The sequence below is a fragment of the Benincasa hispida genome, chromosome 12 (assembly GCF_027475165.1).
Source record: "Benincasa hispida cultivar pf3 chromosome 12, pf3_genome.v1.1, whole genome shotgun sequence".
In the NCBI taxonomy this organism is placed as follows: Eukaryota; Viridiplantae; Streptophyta; class Magnoliopsida; order Cucurbitales; family Cucurbitaceae; genus Benincasa; species Benincasa hispida.
Window position 1 is genome coordinate 57,519,858 of NC_143489.1, and position 25,851 is coordinate 57,545,708.

At 30.8% G+C, this 25,851-nt stretch overlaps 1 protein-coding gene across 1 annotated transcript; it reads right to left on the reverse strand.

Moving 5' to 3' along the window:
- Positions 1–17,778: 17,778 nt before the first annotated feature.
- Positions 17,779–19,789, reverse strand: LOC120092713 (HR-like lesion-inducing protein-like protein). Its single transcript, XM_039050867.2, has 5 exons — positions 19,358–19,789; positions 18,831–18,945; positions 18,654–18,743; positions 18,455–18,553; positions 17,779–18,157 (listed from the first exon to the last, which is right to left on the reverse strand). Exons 1-5 carry the CDS (start codon positions 19,423–19,425, stop codon positions 18,056–18,058), a joined length of 474 nt encoding a protein of 157 aa, XP_038906795.1. The 5' UTR covers positions 19,426–19,789; the 3' UTR covers positions 17,779–18,055.
- Positions 19,790–25,851: the final 6,062 nt, after the last annotated feature.

Consider the following 25,851-nt stretch of genomic DNA (forward strand, 5'->3'; position numbering starts at 1 on the left):
AATACTCCATTTTCAATCCCTTGTGGAGATAATGGCGAAGAAAAATCATAGTTTTTGCTTTGTTCTGACTGGACGTCGTATTTCCTTCTTTAATTGTTTTCTCAAGGTTCATAGCATCCAGATGGATTTCGGCATCGAGCATCCATGACAAATGACTATTGTCATTAATGTCAAGGGCTGTGAATTCTAATTTCGTAAGGTTTGTCATGGAAATACTATCACAAAACATTGTATTTGTATTAAAAATTTAATATGTATTAAATATGTAAAATAACATTTAATTTATTAATTAAAATAAAGAGGAACAAACCGATTTACCTTCAGCGAGAGAAGTGACAGGAGTTCGTGCTGATAATGTATTTTTAAATTGAGAAACATAATGAAGCACAACGGGAACACATATATGGAGAAAATATCATATAATAATAAAATAATAAAATAAAATAACTAGAATTATGAAAATAAGATAATATGGAAATTCAAAATTGGATTTTGGAGTGGATTTTCTCACTAATGTGTGTTTTTTCAAAATCCACCAATTTATAGGCAAAGTGGCAAGTAGGGTGTGGTCTTATATGAACACCAAGCATGAATAACTACAAGACACATGGACAACATGAAAATTGACACAGGACTTTTAGGATGTTAAGTATTTAACATCTATATTATAATATTTATAATAGATTTAACATATTCAGGGATTAAAAAAATGTTGTTGGAATATAGACTCCACAAAATCGAATATAAAGTTTACCAAACCTTCATCTTTTAACTACATGTATTGTCCAACTGGGGCATGTATTAACATTATCATTCGTTTAGGCAGAAGAGAACTGAGAGTAGAAGAGCAATAGAGAGACAACGGACATAGGAAATTCAAATAATATACATATTATTCAGTGTGCTAATACACAAAATTGAATATACAAAGAATGTACTTATTTCGTATATATTTCTTAGCGACGTGTGAGTTTGATTGATAAATTTATTGTTTACATTTTTGAGCTATTTGGGACGCTAAGTTGAGATATGATATCTGAAGTTTATATGTCTATGGAGTAATTTGGTCTGAGTTCATATGTTTGGTTTGGGATGCGGAGATGAAAGTCGAGTTCATATGTCTAGAGTATTGGGTAAATTTTGTGAACTCTAAATAATCTACTTTTTAGGACTATTTTTGTTTTGAAACTTTTAATTTAATAATTTCACCCATCTTTGTGTTGAATAAGTTATGGGTTACAATTTTGTTTCTTTAATTTTTAAAGTCTTTCTTTCTTGCTCTTCTTTTTTTTTTTCTTTTTTTTTTTTTAATTAACAACAATTAACCTCAAAGAGAAATCAATACTTTTTATTCCTAATTTTTCTTCATGCATTTCATCATAATCTTCTTCTTTTTCTTCTTCTTCCTATTGTTGCTTTATATTTTTAATTTGTCATATAGAACAAGCATGAAGAAAATCACAATACTTATCTTTTGAGTTGCCTGTGGATCGGTTGTTCAAGACCTTTGGTCTTTACCCAGACCCTAAGAAAAAAGGGATCATTTTTTATGGACTCATTAAGAATGATTCTAATCTAGTTCATGGTCTATTAGAAGTAGAAGGTGCTCTGTTGAGATCATCATGGACAGAAAAAGATTGCAGTGAATTTGATAATGGTCAAGTGACATTGCTTCTCTGGCCCAAACCCAAGATATGATACAAAATGGATCTTGTTCTATCGTTGATCAGAGATTTCTCTATGAACAATACGAATCGGAGTTTGAATAAGGGGAAGGAGGCAGCCTCGACCTGCAACAGATAAAGGAGGATTTATTCAATCACATAGTTTAATTGAATCTCCCCCATTATCTTAGCAACCGAAAATCGGTCGTCAGAGTTGGTCACACGAAGGTGGCGTCGGAGTGGGTCATCAGAATTGTCATCAGAGATGGTTGTCGGAGCTCGAAATTGGTCGTCGGAGATGGTCATTGGAGTTTTCATTAGAGGTGATTGTTGGAGCTCAGAGTTGATTTCCAAAGTGTGGTAGTGATAGTCGCCAACAATGGCCGATAAATGGAGCCATTGAAAACAATGAAAGAAGGGAGAGTTGGGGTGAGTTGGTAAAATATACCAACTCAACTCTACTAACATTTAAAGTTGGTAGGCTAAATATTGAGTTGGTATATTCAACTCATTTTGGTGAGCGAAACACTCCTTTGATTTCAATTTTTTTTTTTTTTTTTTTTGTTTGGAAACTACAATCACAGTTGAATTTAAATTTGATTTCCTTTTCAATTTTGATTAATAAGAAGTAACCTTTTTTATTTCAAAATTCGTGTTTGAATAAGGAAGGAAGTTTCCTTTTTATGATCTTTCCCCCTTTTTTTTAATGTTTAAATGATTTAAATGGGTTAAAAGGTAAATAGGTTTTAACAAGTAAATAGCTAATCCATTGATCTATTTGTGAATATATATATATATATATATATATAGACAATAAGACCATTTTCTAAACTTTATTTCAAAAATGTCCACACTTTGAATATTTTCATGGTTAGGTTTTATGGAAATTTAGGACAAATTTAGCCTGCCTAATGTCGGCAGCGAATATATGACATTTTTGTTTTCAACTTTATTATTCGTAAATTCAGTTGTACATCAAATGTTATTTGAATTTGGATCAAATATAGTAAAGGAAAGATTTGATTGGTTAAGATTTGCCCCATTGAAAATTTTACATTGGAAAAACCATCTTAAATTGATTTAGATTTTCTTTAAAATCTAATTCCATTAGTCAGAAATTGAGGCTCTAATTTTTTTGGTGATCCAATTTATCTATTTAGATGTTTCATTATGTAATGTGATAATGACACGTTAAGCAAATGTTATTAGCACTTCTTGATAATGTTGGCTAATGAGTCCATCGAGACGATCCTTAATAATGTGAGTTGCGACCCTCTACTCTTCAAAATTAGACCATATTAAACTATCAGTCTCATAACTTTTGTAGTTGGAGACTAGTTTGAAGTGTTTGAATTAATTTTTAAGGTTGTTGTTAAGGTAAGAATATCTCCCTTGAACATTATCCTAGTTTGATTAGGATTATTGGACTATGAGTTTAACCTCTAAAACTGTATTTGTTTAGGAAATCTTACAATTGTTGTAGGAGCAAAATAAATAAGTAGAGTCCAAACTAGCATTTTATGTTGGCTTTAAAAGATAATATTTATAACACATTCTTCTTAAAACTCTAGTTTTTTTTTTTTTTTTTTTGTAAAATATTAAATTAGAATATGTGTTAATGTGGTTTGACTATTCTGTAGTTATTGGTCGTCGTAACTTAGTTATTGTTTACAATTTCCATTTATATTTATGCATTTGTCCAATGAATTTGGTTGTTGGTATTATTATTATTATTATTTTAAGTATTGATAAGCATACTTGCTTAGGTTGATAGGCTTTTTTATGGTTTCATTGAGTTATTTATGTTTATAAGTTTTAAAATTTATGTTTATATATTTTGTCCAATGAAAATGGTTGTTATTAGTTTTTCTTTTAGTTTGTTAGACTTACTTGCTTGGAATTATAAGTAGTTTTCTATTGAATTCGTTTTAGTTGATGACTTTTTAAGTCGTATTGTTTATGTCTGATTATTTATAATCTTCTTAATGCATTTTATTGGGTTATTATTAGTCTTTTCTCTTAGTATGATGAGTTATTAAAAATGTATTTTTCTAGGTGTTTGCCAAGTGAACATCAGTTATATTAATCTTTTCTCTTAATTTTGATTAGCTTACTAGCTTGCTTAAGTTAATAAGTTTGTCTATGGTTTCCATTGATTTATATATTTTATATGTTTATAAGCTTTTTATTATGTTTATGCATCTTCCTAAACTAGTTTGATAGGCTTACTTGTTTGGATTTATAAATAATTTTCTATTGTGTTGTTTATGGTTTTTATTGAGTTTTGCATTTTATAAAATTAATTTTATTACTATTAATTAGATTTTGTTTATGTATATGATTCGTCTTTTTTTTCCTTCAGATTTTATGTTGTTGATCTTGAGTACAGATTGACTGACGTATAGATAGAAACTCGAAGAACTTAGATAGTTTTTGTTTCCCTCATGTTGTACTTTCAAAACAGAATGCATTTGTCATGCAAATATTTGACCATGTTTTTCTATTTTTCACGTTGCTATTCACCAACTTGAGATCGTTTTAGGAAATAATCAAACTATATTTAGATTCTATACTTGTTTATTAACTCATGGGGGAGGGAGTGGATCGAGAAACATTTTATTAAGCTCATGGACCTTCACATATACGAAATCACCGATAGCGATGTCCAATTTTCCCGCAGGGATTCCTGATTAGACAGGAAATGGGAGAAGGAGTGAGAAAAAAATCTCCTGAACTAAGGGAGATGGGGACATGGAATGCATTCTCCCATCTCGCTCCCCGTTTAGCCTCTATTTATTTATTTAGTATAATTATTTAATGTTATGTTATTGTTATTATTATTATTTAAACATTACATTTGAATCGCAAGTTTGATTGTTTATTGGTCAAGATAATGAATATGTTTAAATTGAATATTTACATTTAGATTATATATGTGAATAATTTGATTTATATTTATTTCTTTCTACTAAAAAAGTTTATTAGATTTTTTAGACCAAAATTTGAGTAATTTATCTTTAAATTCAAATTATCAGGTAAAACTAACCATAATAAACAAGTTAGTGATAGAGTTAACTACTTAATTAGAATTTTCTCACATTAGTGATTTAAATTAATTGGTTTTTTCAAAAAAAAAATAGCGGGAACTATTCTCTGCGGGTAATCCGATTCCCAAAAATTCCCCAAGGAGAATCCCCATGGAAAATTTCACGAGACGGGGAATGAAATAAGGAGCAGGGATGGGGACAGGGAATGGCATCCCCAACCCCACCTCGCCCCACCCCATCCCATGGACATCTCTAGTCACCAATGGTCACTTAGATGCAATCGTTGACTTGTAGCTATAAAGAGTTCGACTAATACGAGATTATGGGCTCTCATGACTCATGTGATTGCAGCGACGCATTACCAAAACATTGACCTGTACAGTCTTTGCCCTCCTGTATATCACATACAAACAGTTTTGGCCAGATATATATATAACCTATTTTCCAAGTGGGGCCACTCCCCCGACATTACCCCTATGTAATCTCGTTCATCCTCCTTCCAAATACCACCTTAAACAAATAGGCCAGACTTTCTCCAAATAAATAATAGACTACTCATAGATGAAAGGAAACTAAAAAAATAAATAATAAATAAAATACTGTGAGATTTCTTTGAGGACCCGTTTGTTTCACAAGATTTCTCATGAGATTTCAAATATGAATTTAATATCCCTATTTGTTTCATAAAATTTCACTTTTTAAAACATAGGATATTACTATCTAAAGAACTTTAAACCCCATTTGACATGGGTTTTTTAATACCTTACATGATTGTGGAATTTTTATGTCTAGGAGAAACAGTAAAAATATAGCCTAAATAATTAATAAGTTAATATCAATTATTCATTAATTTTAATTTTAATTAATTACTAAATATAAATAATATCAAGGATTCATTAATATTAATTTTAATTAATTACTAAATATAAATATCTTATTTAGACTTAATAAATTTCGACTAAAACTATAATGACCCGACTACGTTGTCTGTTTGCATTGTATTGAGCATTCGATGGTTGATTCTGACCACCTCTAGTAGGAACACCAGGATATCTGTCTGACGTATTTCCCTCTAGCTTGCATTTAAAACATATCCTCGTGCCAACCAGACAACGCCCCATATAGGACTTCCCACATGTTTTACATATAGGCTTTTCTCTCTAGGCCCCTCCAGACTCAGGGTTTTGTTGTTGGCAATGTCGTAATGGCCCAACCAAACTCAAACTCTTTCGTAGAGGCTCAAGGGCTTTTTGCTTTGGCTTTCTCTTCTATCCCGAGGAGGGTCCCGATCCTTGAGACTTTAAGCATTCCCTTTCCAACTGGAAGTCCATCTCTATCGCCAAACAGAGTGCCTCCACATGTGTAGTCGACTTAAAGGCTCGCATAAAATCATTTATCTTACTCTTTAAGCCCTAGACAAATCTTTATGCCTCTTTAGCCTCTGTGGCAAGCATTTTAGAAGCAAAGTGGGATAGCCTATCAAACTCCCGGTCATAGTTTTTTATCGTCAAATGGCCCTATTTCAGATCTAGGAACCTCTGTTGTTTAGCACTCCTCAGGCTAGCAAAGAATTTTTTGTGTATTAAGTATTCCTTGAACTGCTCTTAGGTTATTGATCTAGCCTTGGCACCTATCATCCTTTCAGTAAACTGCCACCAGATCACAAAATTATTAGCAAGCAAGAAAACAACACATGTTACCTTCTAATCGTCTGGGTACTTTATGTAATGGAAGATCATCTCTATGGAAAATAGCCACAACTCTACTTTGGTAGGGTCCTTCAGTGACCACTAAACTTGCGAGGATTATACTTCCTAAAATCCCTCATATATTTAGCCTCGACGAACAAATCCTACAAATTCTATTGTGGAATAAGGACTTAGGGAGTAGAGACCTCTTAAGGCAGTGCCTGTTGGACTAACACCTCCTCCATTATACTTCTAAATATTTTTTTCCAGCTGAACTGTCATTGTAGTAAAATCAACATGGGTGACGGGTGCATCAGAGGGTGTGTGTACAAATGTTTGTCCTTCATTCTCAGCAACAGCCTCAACAGGTGGGTAATATCTACCCCTTCTACCAGTTCTTCCTCCTCGTCCACCCCTTCTTACACTTCGGTGCGGCGACATTTCCTAACATTCACAGTCAATCTCTTTTAAATTCTCAATCAGGTCAAGGAAACAGTCCAATATTACCTTAATGAATATAGGCTAGGTCATGCACATAAAATTTTTAAGCATCTTAATAAGAAACATACCTCGAAGGATCCGTAAATAGTCATAAGGGACACATAACCTAGACTTACATCATAAGTCAGCCTACAGAACCTAAAACTTACGTTGTGATACAAATTGTTGATCTAACCATCCAAGGACTCTAACAAGGGTCATTACCCATTGCCCATTTACATCTAAAACATTTTGACCATTTAAAATAAAATTCATTTAAACAAGAACGACAACTTTAAATTAATTTATTAAACCAATAAATAAACAAGTAAATGAAATTTTGTTCAGGGTCCCCTAAAAACATTTACCAAGAAAAAAACAAACAAAATAATAAAATTTTCTGTCTAACAAAAAGATCTAGTTCAAACTTTCAAATAATTATAAAAAAAAAAAAACATTAACTGAGCAGAAGCGATTTCTCTTGTTCCATATGGCACTGTCACGAGTCCTACTTGTCACTCCACGACCTATTTCTGTCCTTATCTGAAAAACGTAAAATGAGAAAAGGTGAATATAAATACTCATTAAGTGATCCACTACTGAGCCTTCTAGGTAAACATGTTAACCTTCCTATCTAGGAAACCGTGTACATTCAATAACACATCAGTCGTGGTGATCTCGAAGGGTCACAAATCAGTCGTAAACGTGAACCCAAAGGATCAAATATCAGTCATAGGCCCAAAGGTACACATATCAGTCATAGATGCGATTTCGAAGGAGCACATATCAATCATAGGTGTGTACCCGAAGGAACACAAAACAGTTAAAATGCGAACCCGAAGGAACACAAAATAGTCATAAAGAGTACACCGCTCGATAAGACGGCTAACAATTACCATCTACTTATCCATGCATCAATCAACCAATAAACCGTATATCATAATCACATGCACATAAAATCATTCATCACATTTAGATGGTATATTTCTGACATAATGCCACGTACCAGATTCACAGCAAGATAACTCGTGAAATAACATTCTATAACACATAGTCTTATCATTATCATTTGGTTGGGATGACTAGATCGAAAGCAATCTAGTAGTAAGATATTTACCTCAAGTTTCAACCCAAACGTGATAAGAAAACCAAATTTTTTTTTTATCCTAAGTAAAAAGGTTTGGAACGAACCGTTAAATACAAATTGAAATTAACTTAAATTTTTCAAGCTTAAACCAAACATAAAACTCATGTGTTCTAAGAAAACTTACCCAAATGTAGATTGTTCCAAGATCGATTCCAAACGTCCCTCAATGATTTGAACCAAAATTCACCAAAAACAAACTCTAACTCCCACTGGATAGAAAACTAAAATTCTAGAACTCAAATTTAAGACCCAATATTATGGGTAATTAAATTTATACAATAAATCTTTGAAAACCTACCGATAATTCGCCAATTGACCATGATACTTATTAGACAACACCTCAACACCTTCGAAAAAAACTTCAAAATTCCTTCAGTCTATCATCAAAAATCAAGATTACAACCTCCATTTGAAAAAATCTCAATTTGGCAACCCAAAATCTTGAAGAACTTTAAGAAAAACTCATCAAAATCACAGAGATTTTGGTAACGGCAGCGACTTGGGTGACGGTCAAAGCCTAGTGACCAACGATAGCTCATCGAAACCCCAACAAACGCATAAATAGAGGGTCGCTCGTGCAGATCCAGATCTAGAACTGTCCAAACGAGATCTGCAATAGGCGTCGACAATAGAGACGTTGGGATCGGTGATGGTTGTGTATGGTCGGTAGCGAGCTAAAACGTGGCGACGACTAGGGCACTAGACGGTGTTTGGTTGAAGACTGGCAGTACAGGGTTTCTACTCTAGAAGGCAGCGACGAGGGTTGCCCGAAGACACCAGCGACTGACGGTCGAGGCACACCCAGCGATGGTTGGATGATCGAACGGTAGTGTAGGGCATTTGAAGTCTAGCGTTGGGTGGAGACACGAGAATTTCGTATGAATGGGTCAAATTTTGAGGCCCACTCGAAATTTGGCCCATCTTTCAAAAACATTCGAATTTTGGCCTTTTGATGATGTCACCCGCATATGAAATGTTCATTTAGTCCTCAAAACGTTTGAAGACGTGTGCGCATCCCATTTTCTCTCTCGTTCATCTTTTTTCACCCTCATTCCTCTCGTTCATTCCTTTTGTTCTTTATCGGAATGAAATCGAACGTTTTAAATTTAAAATTTCAAACTTCCCCATTCATCTTCTTTCCTCCCACAACTTGCATGTGTTTTGATTTTTGTACCGTCGAACACCAAAAAATTTCGCACCATCTTCTTTCACTGATGAACTATCTCATTTGCTCCTTTCTACACCTCCAAAAGTTAAGGTAACACTGGTACAAATTGTGGTTTATATTTTCCATTTCTTGCACGTTATTTCATTTTTGTATAAAGTTAAAGAGAGAAAAAACAAGAGAAAGAACGAGAGAAAGAACGAGAGAAACACTGGTACAAATTGTGGTTTACGTATTCCATTTCTTGCATGTGATTCCATTTCTATAAAAAGTTAAGGAGAGAAAGAACGGGAGAAAGAATGAGAGAAAGAACGAGATGAAGAAAAAAGAAGAACGAGAGGAAGGAGCGAGATCTTGAAACGAAAGTTTTCCAGAATGCTCGATAATGTGATTTTGTTCCCTTTTTTTCCTCTAATTTTTTTTTTCTTTCACCTGCAGTTGTAATAACTAATCTGAAGATTGCTATAAAGGATCATTTTCCTAGACAGGCTACAAGTCTTTCATCTTACATTGGGATCGCAAATAAGATAATCAAAGGGAAACTTACAGAGAGGTAGCTTCAAATATTTAGGAGGACTATGTTTGGAAATTTGTGGATATGGACATAGTCTTCAATAGCCTGCTAGTCCATCATATATTATTGAGGGAGGTGGAAAGTAGGAGGCTTGATTCCATGACCTTTGACTTGGATGGGACGATTGTTGAATTTTCAAAGGAGGATTTCCTATTGGTGATGGGATTGCGGTCACCTACTAAACTGGTTCGTAGTGTTGAAGTGACGAAATCTCTACGATTGAAGTATTTCAAGAATTTAATGGCAATGGAAGTGCATCCCACCAAGTTTGAAGAATGTTATAAGACGTTAAATTCGAAAATGACTTGGATGCAGTGAAAGTTACACTTGTATATTATTATGAGTTGGGGTTGATAGGAAAAGACAAGACAAAAAGTAGCATTGATAAATCATTGTTGGATGATGTGGAGGACCTCGAATAGTTCGATAGCTTAAATTGGGGACATATTTTGTGGGAGAGAACCTTCAATGGTCTGAAGAAAGCGTTAAAGGGCAAGGTCACCTCGTACAAGGAGAATGTGAAAGTAAATAAAAGTTACAAGCTGAAGTACAATCTACCCGGATTTTCTCACGCATTCCAGATATCAATTCTTACATTTTCTTTACCATAAATGTGTAATGAATTGTCATTGATTTCTTATGAACAGAAATGGTCTTATAGGTTTGGGCATATGAGATTATATCCACTATTGCTGGGAAAGCTGTAGTTCGACTTTATAATAATTTCATGCCTCGATTTCTAAGGTGGCCATGCTCTCATTCATTGTCCAACAAACTATTGTAGAAAGATGTCTTCAATTCCCCTTTAGTGAGTAACAAGCATCACCTCACATGGTTTTAGTATTTAACGTTATTTAACATTGTTTACAATATATTTGTCATGTAGCTGGTGATCAGGTCGTTAACGATGTCTAATGCGGAGAGACAATTTAGGGACACTCAAGTTGACAAACGCCCAGTGTATTTAGAGCTTCAGAAGGAGGATCTGATGTTGTCAGTGTCAAAGAGCTCAGAAGAAGAGCATGCAGACATTAACCAGGAGAAGGTATCTGGCAGACATGAACCTCATGAGGGGGGACCATATGCCTTTCTAATTTGAGCATGAGTCTTGCCACGAAGAGGAATTTGAGATCGTGACTCAGATCGTTGTGTACCATAACCCAATGTCAACTCAAACAGGACGAGCATTCAGAGTAGAGGCTACTTGCAAATCTTAGACGAGCAGGTCTCAATAATGGAAACTACATTGAGGAAGGTGAAGTCTAATTTGGTGGAGATAAAGTCTAATTTGGGGGAGGTGAAGGTACAGCTGTGGAAAATCACTGAGATATTGCAAACATTATGTCGGGTATGTATATTCACGATTTGTGGATGAATGGGTGTGTTATGTGCATTACGTACTAATGATATGGTGTAATTATGTAGAACAATGCAGAAGACGAGTCATGTGGCCATGATGGTGAGGACGAGCAACATGACCATGATGGTGAGGACGAGCTAGGTGACCATGATGGTGAGGACGAACCAGGTGACCATGATGGTGTCGATGAAGAATATGTTAAGAGGAATCCTATCAACCTTATCTCCGATCCCAACCTCCTGAGCACCACTTTTATCGATCCTACCCTTTCCAACACCACTGCCATTGTGTCTATAACCACCACTGACGCCATATTCACAACCACCACTGCCATCGAGCCACCTATGCCAGATCCATCCTCTACGGATGATGATATCCATCTACGCCCGATCCCACCTCCAAAAGAGAAGTTGAAGATCAAGGTGGAGAAAAAAACCGAGAAGGTCACCGCTCAACACCTGCATCCTCTAAATACCTTCCAAGGCTACCATTCTTGAACTCCAATATTTGGTCCTAAAATCTTTTGAAAGTGAACTCTCGATACGCTCTTGTTGCACTATCAAACAATTTGCCCACCACCTCATCCTTGATGTTTTTATTGATATTCCTCTTTAAGTAGAATGTACAAAGTCCGTGAAATGTTGTTGGGAATACAGCATCAACTGCATTGGTGATAGTCTGATGTCAATTTGAAACAAATACAAGATTAGCGTATTCTTCAATTGCAGCTTTCAAATTCGTCATAAACCACTTCCATGATCGGTCAACCTCATTGTCAACGATAGCATATGCCAAAGGGTACACCTGGTTATTACCATCCATTGCAACACCAACCAACATTGTGCCTTTATACTTACCCTTTAAATGAGTGTCGTCAATAACAAGTACTTGACGACAATTCTTAAACCCTCTTAAGCAAGGACCTAGTGCCACGAACACATATTTGAAGTATTGAGATTCTTCAAGTTCAATCTCAAAAACGATGCCCGGATTTTCAATATTTAAAGCTTTACCATAAGCATGCAATAGGGCGTAAGATTCCTTGGGGGTACCCCTTGCAAAAGCGAAAGCAGTTTCTCTTGCACGCCATGCCTTGTCGTAATTTATGTTCACACCATATTTCAGCCGTATATCCTCAATGATATGTCATGGGGTTTTAGCACGACCAATGCAGAACTTATCTTTGATTAACTTGCCAATTACAAATGCACTAGCTTGTCTATGATCATGATTAAGGACTTGAATCGAGCATGTGTGAGCAGTTGTATATTTGTTGATCTTGAAAATGTCACAACCATCCATTCTAACTACACATACTCCCCACTTACATGTCTGTGGATACATCGGACACTATATAGTTTTTTGTTTGATTTCCTAACTCGCAACTCGAAATTATTCTTTATGGCCAACATTGACAACCTCATTTTCACATCCTTCTTGCAAAAGAAAATTTGGCCTTCCTCAATATCCAATCCAGATGAAGGCCAACATTGACAACCTCATTTTCACATTATTATTGTGCAAATGGTCGAACTTCAAGAGGACAACTCTCTTCTATTGCCTCAGTCCTCCGATGCACATTACCAATAAAATGACCAAAGTCATTATGGAGAATCGAGGTCAGAGTAAGGACAAAACCACCCCTTTCAGTGGTTGGAGTCTCATTCACAGGGTTCTTATTCACAACTTCTCATTCAAATCATTCTCATTCACAATGTTCTCATTCACAACGTTCTCATTCACAACGTTCTCATTCACAACATTCTCATTCACAATATTTTGATTCATAACATACTCATTCACAAGATTCTCATTTACAACATTCTCATTACAGCTCCACTTCTGGCCATGAGTATATAAATCCCATGGATTCATGTTGTCGTCTCCCATCAACACTACCGATGCAAAAGTATTTGGTTCGTTATTAATATCACACACACGCATTGGGTCGCATTCTACCTCTATGTCATCAAATTCTACCACTTGATGGATTTTCTCAACACTTATGAATATCGGTGGTCTATTAGATCCAAGTCCAAAAGCATAAATTTAACATCGTGGTCGTTCATAAAAAATACAGGAGGACATTCACAATCCAATTTATATTTCACCCTTATTATCAAGTTGAACTCTGAAGAATTAATTTTCATAAGGTCAAACAATCGATCTCTCAATTCACTATACTTCAATGTCATTGGCACTAGGATACCCTTCAAACATCCTCCATTATAGCATTGTTCCTTCTCATCCCATAACCCTCCATATCGAACAAACAGCTGCTGCTCATTCATCCTTCAATACACAAACGAGTAAATTTAAAATTTTAGATTCTGTAAAACTCTCATTACTTCCTCTTGTTTCTTCCTTTCGTTTCTTCCTCTAGTTTCTTTTGCTCTTGTTCATTTTTCTCCTTTAATAGATTGTACACGGTATTTCCTGCCTCACGTTGGACTAGTCTTTCTCTCGTTTCTTCCTCTCGTCTATCTATAGTAGCACAATACCAACTCTCAAACAAATTGTTCCTATCACGACTCGTACGATTTAAGTAAATGAGAAACAATGTTGTGCATGTTTATACTTGCTTGGAGTGTGAAATTTCTGGTATGTATTGATTCAACAGCGATTAGAACATTACAAATTTGTATATTTGGGAAATTTTGCAATGTTATGGGTTTTTTTAAGAATGTTTTATGAGAACAGATGATACTCGATTTGGTCAAAATGTTTTGTTATCTTAGTGGGACTTAGCGTGCACAACACTTTTCATTAAATTGATTTGAAAAAATTGTGGGTTTTTCGAAGTATTCGAAAATTCGTACAATGGCTATTAATTACATGCAAACTGGCATAAATTAATTACAAGAACGAGAGATATGAACGAGAGGAATGAGTGTGAAACAAGATGAACGAGCGAGAAAATGGGATGTGCACACGTCTTCGAATGTTTTGAGGACTAAATTGACATTTCACACGTGGATGATGTCATCAGAATGCCAAAATTCGAGTATTTTTTAAAGATGGGTCAAATTTCGAGTGGGCCTCAAAATTTGACCCATCCATACGAAATTCCCTTGAGGCACTCGGCGGAGAAAGAGAGAGATGGGGAAAAAGGGTGCACGCGCACGAGAGGAAGAAAAGGAGAGGTTTAATAATTTTTTTTCTCTTACTTCCACGCTGTATCACCATATATATATATATATATATATATATATATATATATAAATTCCCCTCTTCCTTCACCAAAACCCTAAAATCATACTTAAATATATAAATATATTTAAATTCCTTTTCCTTTTTAAAATCCACCTTTCCCCATAACAAAATCAATTCCCTCCAAAATCTGAACCTCAATTTAATTAAATTTCACAAATTGAATTAAAATTGAATTAAATCCAAACTCTCCATAAATTAAATTTCAATTCAAATCCTTCATTGAAGCAAATTTTAAAAATGAGCTTGTATAATAATTCAATTTAACTTCAAAATTCAAAATAACCTCTAGATATTTCAAGATAATTAAATTTAAATTACCTAAAAATTTGAGATTTCTCACAAATATTTACCATTTATATTTATGTTGTCTTAACTAGTTAATATAAATTATTACGAATTGTCAATATTCTACTCAAGTTATATTAACTTAATTACTTTTAGTAGTTAATTTAAATAATTTAATTATGTTGAATAAATGTTTAATATATTAATTTTTTTTATTTTAATTGATTAAATAATTAATTAATCTAACAATAAATTAAATAATACTAAATTTAATGAATTATAACATGAATTGATCTATTGTATTTAAACACAAATATTAATTATCTCAAACATTTAAAATCTAGACATTCAAATCTCAAATATTTAATATTTATATACAGAAAATAATATATCAGATCTAAAAGAGTCCTTAAATTTCGAATTTTAGTCGAACTTTACGGGGAAATCTCACAGCGTACAATTGACAGGCTTTTTTTTTCTATTAAAAAAAAAAAAAAAAAAAAAAATCCCGCAAAAACTTTTGGTAAAAAAATCCAATTTTCTGTAATCTTGGTCAACCTTTCTAGAGAATTGGGATTTTTTCCCACATTTCCAGTAAATGAAGAGATATAAAAATTTTGGTAAGAAACTAAAAGAAAAAATAATAATAAATAAATAAATTGGTATTCCCTAACGGCATTTTTTCTCTTAAAAACAATAGAAATAGAAAATAACATATCCCACGTGAATCAAAACAAACATATCTGATGTCTCAAAGGATGCACAAAAAAAAAAGAGAAAACAAATTCTCTGAAATTGAGACCCTAAATATAATCTTTTTCGTGAAAACAAAATAGGAAATTGAAGTTTGAGGTTTAATATTGAATCAGTGAGTTTGAAAAAGTTATGTTTGGTAAGTTAAGTAAGGTAAAATTGAAGGCACTTAAATGAAGGAAATTCTTATAAATAGAAAAATCTTTAAAATATTTACAACAAAAAATTCTAAAAGTGTTTTGTATTTCTCGAACTTTTTATGTAAATACTTCTAAACCATTTTTTTATATGAAAAGGCTTTGAGGGACAATGAATTTTTCATTATATGGGGTCCTCCACTTAAAATTAAAAAAAAAAATAAGAAAGATGTTAGAAATAGTGGTTTTTAAAAAATATGTTAGTTTTTTAAGATGAAAACTTTAAGCGATTTAAATTTAGAAGTAGATGGATTAAACTTATAATTTTATAGGATATTGTGGTATTAACATGAAATTTTGGATTCGCGGTTGGGTGGAATTAAATTCTGTTCAAACTATTTGGTTTGGTTAGGTGTAGGTGCAATTTGCATTAATTTTCGTTCTAAAAAGGCAAATGAGGCTACTATCTAATAAGCATTATTGCTTCCAATTTTTTTTATATGCAATCAGTTCAAAATTATTCTAAATATTAAGAGATCGTTTGATTACAAATATTGTTTCATTGGATATAGATATTAAATATCTTGAATAATTAATGTCTATGTTTGGATGTGCAGAATAATTAATGTCTGGAAGTTAAATATTTGTGTTTAATTCAATAATTTGTATATATAAACTAAAAATAAATAATTACTTAATTAAATGTAAGAGATCAATTAAATTTAACATTAAATAATTTATTGTTATATTAATTAATTATTTAATTAATAAAATAAAAAATAAAAAAAATTATCAAACATAATTATGCTACTAAAAATTAATTAATTAATTAATTAATTAGAATATTGATAATTAATAATAATAATTTATATTAAATAGTTAAGATAGCATAAAATATTAATGACAAAGATATTAGTTGAAATTTATTAAGTCTAAATAATATAATTATATTTAATAATTAATTAAAATTAATAGTAATGAATATTTTATATTAATTTATTAATTAAACTATATTTTTACCGTTCATCTCCCTGATATAAAAATCTCACACTTTTGTAGGATATTAAAAAATCTATGTCATATGTCACATGGAATTTAAAAGTTCTTTAGATAATAATATACTAAGTTTTAAAAAGTGAAATCATGTGAAACAAACAATGATGAAAAAAACATCTAAACAAACGGGCTAAGTATCCATGTGGCAGCTTTAAAGGTCGTTTGTGGAAGAAAAGAGGTCATAATGTCTATTTCTATGAATTCATTTCCTCAACAATCAATTTATTATTTCCTCTTGCACAAGGACGATGAAATTGTCATTATGTCAAGTTTTTATTTTTATTTTTTTTTTAAAAAAAAAGTGATTGAAATCTTTTTATTATTATTATTATTATTATTATTATTATTTTAAGAAAATGGAGTATGGTTGCACAATAATAACATAGTTCTTTTGCCATTTTTCAAATGCAAAACTAAAATTTAGCATTTATTTCGTTAAATTGTAAATATAGAAATCATGTCTAAATTATTAACAAATATAACATAATGTAAAAAGAATTCACATACAATAAAATTTGGATCCAACTCTATCACTGATAGTGATAAAATCTATTTTACTATATTTACAATTCTTTAAAATCATTATTATACATTTAATTATTATTTCTTAAAATGCTACCAATTATAATTATATTTTTTTTCAATTACAAAAATAATTTTTTGAAAACTATTTTTTTTATACCTCAAATTTTAAAACAAAATGAAACTTAAATTGAGTAATATAGCTCTCCAAAGACTCCTTAATTCACTCAATTGGTTATATAGTTCAAACATCTACTTTCAAAATAATGTCTATTAGAACAGTCAAAACCAACGTGAAAATAAATAAAATACACGACATTAAAAAAATAATAATAAAAAAAGCCAAAACTTTTGTTTTTTATGCAACTCAAATCTCTCAAAGTTTAAATAGATTAATAAAATATATTAATTGTAATTTTATGAATCAAACTTTAACTTTAATCTGTATTAAATTTTTATTTTTCTTTTAAGAAACTAAAAGGAAATTAAAGATGTTTTTTAGGGGGGAAAAAGGCACGATCTTTGACAAAAGTACACATGGATATAATGACTATGATTTTAAATTTTAATGTCTACTTTTTCATCCACCACCTCCCTTCTCTTCCCTATGAAGAAAAGTTTTCCCTTTAACTCATTCATGTGGGGATTCAAATCCCCAAAATTTCAAACACAACCAACACACATAGAAACTTCAAAATTATGTGAAAGAACTTTCATTACAATCACATAACCCCTCTTAACTTCAAAATACAAAAATATCCTCAAGTCCATAAAGAGAAAATAGAACATACCATAACCTCCAAAAATACAAAACCCCCCATTTTACTTCCCTACTGCTTGAAAGAAAGAAAAAACTAAAAGAGATGATCATATAAGTGTTCAATTCAGTTCCAAAAAGAGTCCTACAGAAAAGATAAACATACACCTCTCCCCTCAGTTGATCCATTCATTCCTCCGCCATAATCTATGATGTTTTTGACTTGGGATTCTTCTTTCCTACTTGCCTCCTTGGAATCGAGTTCTTCATACCGATGAAGAACAGCAATGCTCCCAACAATGCCAGATTCTGCATATTATCAACCACACATTCATTCGGTATCTTATTTATCCAGAATCAATTTCTTACATATAGATTCATGAGTTAACTCGTTTCTGTTTCGTTTGGCAAGATTGTTTCTTTATTTAGCTTGTATTTGAATTCTAGATCCTAAAAATGGAATGAAGCCATAAAATACAACTATGATCTCAGATTTCTGTAGTTAGGCAACCAACTAAAAGTGTCTTAAGTTCTCAAATTACTTCAAAATCAAAATGAGAAGAAGCAATCAGAATCATCATTCATGGTTAATTGGTTGAATTATACCTGAGTGAATTTCACAAAAAGTTGGTTGAATTCCTTCTTCTCGACATCGTAGTTGTAGAAATCGTACAAGATGGGTGTGGTAATGGCCTGGTGCAAGATCTACCAAACAAGCAAACCAACATTCAACAAATCAATCCAGATTGATTTCGGTAAACAAATGAATTTCGGTTTAAACAAATTGACATCATATCCATCATACCAGAAGAAAGGCTCCAATGGAGCTGTTGAAGATAAAGAGCAGGCTTCCTAAGCCCTTCAGTGCAATGGCACCAGCCACAAGATGTAGGATCTACACCCATTAACAATTCTCAGAATGCCACTTAAAAATGGATGGAAAATTTAAAGAGAGATCCCGATAAATGGAAATTTTTCTCACCTCAACTTTTGGGAAATCCAACCCAGTATGAGCTTCAAAGTTGCGAGTGAAAACATTGAACTTTGGCTTTAGATACTTAGCCGCCGGCCCTCCATCAGTACCAAAATCATTGAACCTAAAGAACAAAAATGAAATCAGATCCAAAAAAAGGGTTTATCATCTCCTGCAGAAACATTCAATACCTCCAAAGAGATTATCTCATCGCAGCTTCAAAATTCCAGTTGAAAAACAAAAAGGGGTTCAAATTTTCCATTTCAATTTACCAAGAACGAACACATTAATTACTAATAAGCAAAACAGAAAGTTCCCCATCATTTCCAATCATAGATCTGAACTCATAACACGAAAAAACAACAGAAGCTACCATGATTTCGAAACTTAAAACGTTCGTCAAGTAAAACCCTAAATGGGGGTTTTCTAAACACACATTCAGAAAGTGACCCTACTTCTGAAAATTCAAATTTCCAGTGAAAACACTTCAGAATAATCAAAAGGCCAACAAATTAAAGTAGATCTGAGTTGCTTACTCTTGCCAAGCAGAGAGAACGAAGACCGAAACGAAGAGAACTCTTCCGACGAACGAAATAAAAGCCATTTCTGTAACAAAAACAACTCCGATTCCGATTCCGACCGAGATTTCGAAACCGAAACAAACGGAGAACAAGAAGAACGGAAACTTCAAGAGAGAACAAAATGGGAAGAAAGAAAGAAAGAGAAAAAAAATCTCAAAGACTTTTTTTTTTTCTCTTTCTTTTCTCTCTGTCCGAAAACTTCTTTCGTTTGTTCTTTCTTCTCTCTCACGCTCCTCTCTTAAATCTAAACTGGCCGCTCAAAACAGTGTCTTTCTTACGAATTTTTCACTCGCGCGACTGTAAAATTATCTGTACTCGCTTTTCAAATTGACTGTGTTGACCACCCCTTCCCTCCACGTACTCCAGCCAATCATATTCGTTTAATTGGCAAAAGTTTACCACGTGGCGCTCTGATTCAGCAAGTTTACTTTTTTTTCTTAGGTGAGAGTGCCTACGTGGCTTTTACGAAATTTAGTCCTTATATATTTTTCACAATGCTGCCCCTCTATAAATTCATAACCGTTTCCGTGTAATTATTGAGTTGTCTCAAATACAAGGTGAAAATTTTGAAATTTCCAAATTTCACTCGAAATTAGTAAAAATCAAACGTGAATTTTTACGTCATTTCACTTTAACGTTAATTCTCTGAAGCTCTTCTCATATGAATTTTTATTTTGGTATCAACTTCATTTTATAATAAATAATTTATAATTATTTTATTTACAAATATCTTTTAATTTTGTAATAATTATCAATATTTGCTATTGTTTTGTAATTATCTTTCCATTTTTTATAACTTTTTACTCTCGCATCGACATTTACATACATTTTTTAAAATATACATTCAAATGTTGTCTTACTTCATAAAAATGATGATTAAAAACGGTCAATTATAGTCTAATTCAATCATCAACGTCGATATTTTGAATCTTGCTCTTCAATATAAAATTATCATTTATTTATTAGTTTTTTATTGTTTTAAAAAATGATACATCTAAAAATAAAAAATATATATAGTTGCATTATAATTGTATTTTATGTTAAGCGTTTCTAAATGTGTTTGGACTTTGGAGGTAGATTTAAAATTTACATCTCAATTTTATAAAGTTTCTTCGAAACATGTTCAATAACATATTAATAAATAATAAAATACTTGTTTTTATTGACTAGACTTTTAGTTTAGTCTCAATTATTGCAATTAATTATGTCATAAATTTTTGTATAATTATTATTTTGCAATGTTATATAATTAATACTATATTTATCACATTCGCAAGATCACACCATTTATAATTTGGGTTTAACTTTGTAGAGTTGCCTATATTTTTTTTAGTTTTAATTTATTTTTTAATATATACTTTTGTTAAACTTTTATTTAATAAATGTTAGGATAGGGATCAAATTTTTAATTAACTATCTTTATCCATTCAATTATGTTTAAGTTGTCAAAGTGAACTTAACTCAACATTATTGATATGCGCTTTGATCTAAGAGGTCGAAGTTCAATTCTCCACTCCTATATATCGAATTTGCTATTATGAGCAATTTTCTTTATTAAAGAGGTGGTAGCTTTCTATTTATATTTTTAATTGCTCATCTATAAAACCTGTATTATTAATTTAAGGGGAAAAAAAGTCTTCTATTTTATCTTCTTCTGTTTAGTTGGCTGTATTCGCAAATTGTGTTGGGGTTTAATGCTAATAGATGATTTGTCTATAATTTCTGATGTTTTTCACCCAACTGTATGGAGCCAAAATTAGGACAGTTTGAAGTGGCTCGGAAACAGATGTTTTTAAAAGTCATTTTTATTTAAACACTTTAAAAAAATATTTATGTATTGAGTAAGTTTTTTTCAAAAATATTTTTATATATAAATTTATTTGATTTATTATATATGGAATAAATATTATAAAGAATGACTATAAAATACTATGACCTAATAATTTAAAATAATAGTCATGAAATCGGTTGTCGTTGGAGTTAGTGGTGGTGGTTGTCGAAGGTAGTCGATAGTGTCGGGCACCATCGGAGGTGGTTAGTAAAAGGCGGTGGTATCCATGGCAACATAGTTAAAGTGAGATAGATGACATTTGAGGGTGTTTTGGTAATGTTAAAACTATATAAATTAGGGAAAGATTAATTGCTAACACTCAACCATTTTTCTAAAACTTGATTTCAAGTGTTTGTCATAACCCAACTTATTTTCATAAATTCATTTTTTCAAAAGCTTTTTCGAATAGTCGTTAAATATTCTAATTTTTTTCAAAATGATTTTTTTTAAAAAAAAATTAAAAACTTGAAAATTAAACTAAATACACCTTTAAATTAAACCAAAAGTACTAGAACTTCTAAATATCACGGGAATAAATTTGAAACTGTCTCAAGGAAAAAATCAATGTTTATTAAATTATTGAATTTATAGTAGCTTATCTTGGCCATTTGATAACTTTATTATTTCTGGTTTCTTTTTAGAAATAGAAATAAATAAAATTTAGAAAGAGAAAAGTAAAAAATAAACAATAACTAAGCGTCTATTTGATAGAAAAATTGAAAAAAAAAATTCGAAGACAAGAGATTTAATAAAAATAAAGTTTTATTTCATATTTTCATATATATGTTTTATAGCATATTCAAAAATTGAATTCTAATTTAAATAGTTGTCTAAAATATATACGATACTATATATTTATAAATCATAAAATTAGTTGTAGTGTAATATTTAGTTGACAATAAACTATTATTGATTAATTTATAAATATGATTTATGTTAAAAAAATTATATAATTATTATTTTGTAATACTATATAATTTATAACACATTACATAACACATTATATTTTTAAATAAATAAATTGAATTTATAACATGACATATTGTATTTCTAAATGTCTTTATCTTTATTTAATATAATTATGTATTTTAAAATTTATAATTCAAAATCTAGATATAATAAAACATAAAAATATTGTTTTCAAAATTTGTACTCTATGGATCACATAATTCAAAAAAACAATTTTCAGAACAAAATTTAAGTTACCTGCCACTAAATTCAGTGAATTTGAAACATAAAACATAATCTAGTTTCTTTACCGAACATACCTTAAAAAAACTTGTCAGTTAAAATAAAAATAAAAGGAGATAAATATTAGAAAATGAAAAATGAAAAAGATTATGAAGCATTAAACGAAAAAGAGCCATGTTAGGATGGGAGGAAATTACACAACTTGACTATTTTTTTTAAAAACGTTTGTTAAAATTAATTCGATAAAAAACGAGAATATTATCAAATAAACTCTTGATTTTGGTGAAAACTGGATGTAAAGATTAATAGGAAGATTAGGGCAACACCTTTTTCTTTTTCTTTTTTTTTTCTTTTGGAAGGAAAAGTGTGCTTGGTGTTGGAAAATCAGATTCTTACAACTATAAGGGGACAAAATGGAGGGAAAAAAAAAAGGAAAAAAAAGGAAAAAAAAAAAAAAAGAATTATTGGCTGATTTATGTATGGATTCAAAGGCCTGTTTCCTTCCATTTTCTTCTTCCTTTTTTTTTTTTTTTTCTTCTTCTTCTTATTTTTGGAGACCTAATTTTATTTAGAACTAATGCCCATTATATTCTTTTCTTCCATTACTTAAAGACTTGTCCTTTTTTAGTTAAATATTGTTTAATTTATAAATGGTGGGTCGTGGGTGAACTTTCATTTAGATCGTGGCTTCGAACTTCAACATATTTAATTTAATATATTCACTTATATTTTATAGTTTATTTTCTTCAATCATAGAGTAGTCGTTTACTTTAAAATATAATAAAATAATACATATCATTTGCATCTTCTATAGTGTTTTTAAGTGAGCCGAGTGATATTAGGAGATGATTTTTTTCGGAGTTTCTTTTGTATGACGACTCATTCTCGACTCTTTAATAATTAATGATCTCTCTGGAAATAAATAAAATTTAACATTCTATTTACGTCATATCGCAATTTATACAATATTAGGTTAGAGATATCATATTTATCGTAATCTTAACACGATGACCTTGTCTATTGTGATCTTCATTTTTCTCTACTTTACCACAATATTCATGGTAAAATCATAAGAAAGTATGAGAAAAAGGAAGACCGCAATACACATGACTATTTGCAATATAACAGAAAAAGTAGTAGTGTCATTTGACATAAACAGAAAGTTATATTTCATTTGTTTTTTGGGACGAGACAGTAATCATCTAGGGACTGAGAATAGGTTATCCATACAAAATCTCATTTTTCGTCCTCGTCTCCATCTTCTATTTCAATCTTCCTTTTTTAGTAAAATTTTTTATTTAGTTTTGCGAGACTCGAGCTATAATGCTCCATAAAACATTTGCAGGAATTAAATTTTCTCATTTTTTTTTAATTTATTCTCAAGATAAATATTTTTTTTCTTTAAAAAAATCGTGTTTTAATGGGTTATTTTCAAATATAGGAAAATGCACCAAAAAAATTACAAATATGACGATAGACCACAATAAACTACTATTTATGTTTATCATAGTTTATTAAATAGATTGGTAAATATTTTTAACAGTTTTATCATCTAAAATAATGTCCATGTTTTTATTGATATTTTTAATTCAATTTTCATTTAAAGAATACATAAAATTTTAAAGTAAAAACAACAATATTTTATGTGTAAAAAATATAATTAAAATGTTTAATCACATCATAATTTCTAGAAGTTAAAAGAATTTCAATATTACAACCGCATAGTCTTCCATTTGAGTATTTACAATATCTATAGTGGTCTCAAAAATTTTCATTTCTAAAAAAATATATGCAGACGTGATTCTAGATATATAATCAAACAATAAATTTATTTTAAATGCTTCCAGAAACGTTGCTAAGTGATATATTTAACCGTAGTGGTGTACATGGAGTTAGGTTAAGTCGGATTAGAGGATTTTCTGTCAGGTTAGATTGGATTGGGTTGTCAAGTTATTTATTTTTTATATTATTTTTTGAGTTATATTTTTCATTAACTTAAAATACTTCACATATTAATAACTAAAATTTCATAAAACTCAAATGTTAAATATCAAAATCCAAAATATATATATTACAAACGTTAAACAAACATCACAAAAATATATATGAGTTGTAATATATATATATAATCCAGGTTGGGTTGAGTCAACCTGAATTTTAAAAATTGTAACCCGAACCCAACTCAACTCGAGAAAATCATAAAAGAAATTCAACTCAACCCAACCCAAAATTAAAATTAACATGTCCGAATTGTTTGGATTGTTGGGTCATTTGAACATCTCTACTTAACAACCTAACTTTTTCCTTCCGATTTTTTGGATTTCCGTTTCTCATTTTTTAATACACTTGACAATCATGACATTTTTTTAAAAGCGTTTTGATACTGTGTAATGTGTGTTATAACAAGGTAATTAAACTTTTGTCGATATGTATATTTTTACCAACATTTTCACATGTTCATGGTTCGATTTCTACGCAAGGGACTAGTGGATCCATATTTTCATTCTATCACTAAAAATTGATAAAGCATAAAAAGAAGTAACAAACATATCAATGATGTAAATATAATATAGGGTATAGGGTAAAGTGGTCCTATTAATTTAAACTCTAAACTTTTGCAAGTATGTTAATCTACGCTCTCTATTACATTTCGTTTAGAAAAAATATTGTGTAAAACTCATAATTGTATCAATTACATCCTTAAACATTCTTAAATCTAATCAATTTAGACTCTTAGTCATAATTTCATTTGAGAATCGTTCATGCATTTAATTTATCAAAACCTCTCATGTGAAACTTTTGCAACTGTATCAATTTACACCATTCCATTATGTTCCTAAAAATCTCATGTGGAACTTATAGTTCTATCAATTAAACTCATAAACTTTCATATAGATAAATCAATTTAGACTCTTAGCCATAAACTCATTTGAGAATCGTCTATTTTGTAAAATTGACATCGGAAGAAGTATACAAGCGTTTGAGAATTAATGCACGAATGATTTTCAAATAAAATCGTAATGAAGAGTCTAAATTGATTGACAATAAAAATTTAGGAATTTAATCGATTCAAATTATAAGTTCTACTTGATATTGGCCAAACAAAATCTAGAGAAATGTGTAAATTGATTTGGTTATGAAATTTCATATAATTTAAATAGATACAATTATTATCTTAAGAATTTTAATTAACACAATTCTCAAAGTTTAGAGGTATAAATTAAAATTTTCCTCCTATAATATAATTATAGGCATTTTAACTTATTTAAAATAGATTCTTAAAAAACTTATCTAAAAGGTTTAAAATGTTTATCTATTAATCAAAATATCTTTTTAAAATTTTGAATTATATATGTTTATTTATTTTTTAAATATTCATGATACTAATATTTGGTTGATATTTGCATCAACATTTTAAAATATAGTA

What these genes read in the sequence shown, in the direction of transcription:
- LOC120092713 (XM_039050867.2), bottom strand. Translation starts at nt 19,425, where the DNA reads ATGGCTTTTATTTCGTTCGTCGGAAGAGTTCTCTTCGTTTCGGTCTTC. An exon ending in TGGATTTCCCAAAAGTTGAG is followed by an intron (nt 18,744 to 18,830) that starts GTGAGAAAAATT and finishes TAATGGGTGTAG; the next exon opens with ATCCTACATCTTGTGGCTGG. An exon ending in TTTTTGTGAAATTCACTCAG is followed by an intron (nt 18,158 to 18,454) that starts GTATAATTCAAC and finishes GATAATATGCAG; the next exon opens with AATCTGGCATTGTTGGGAGC.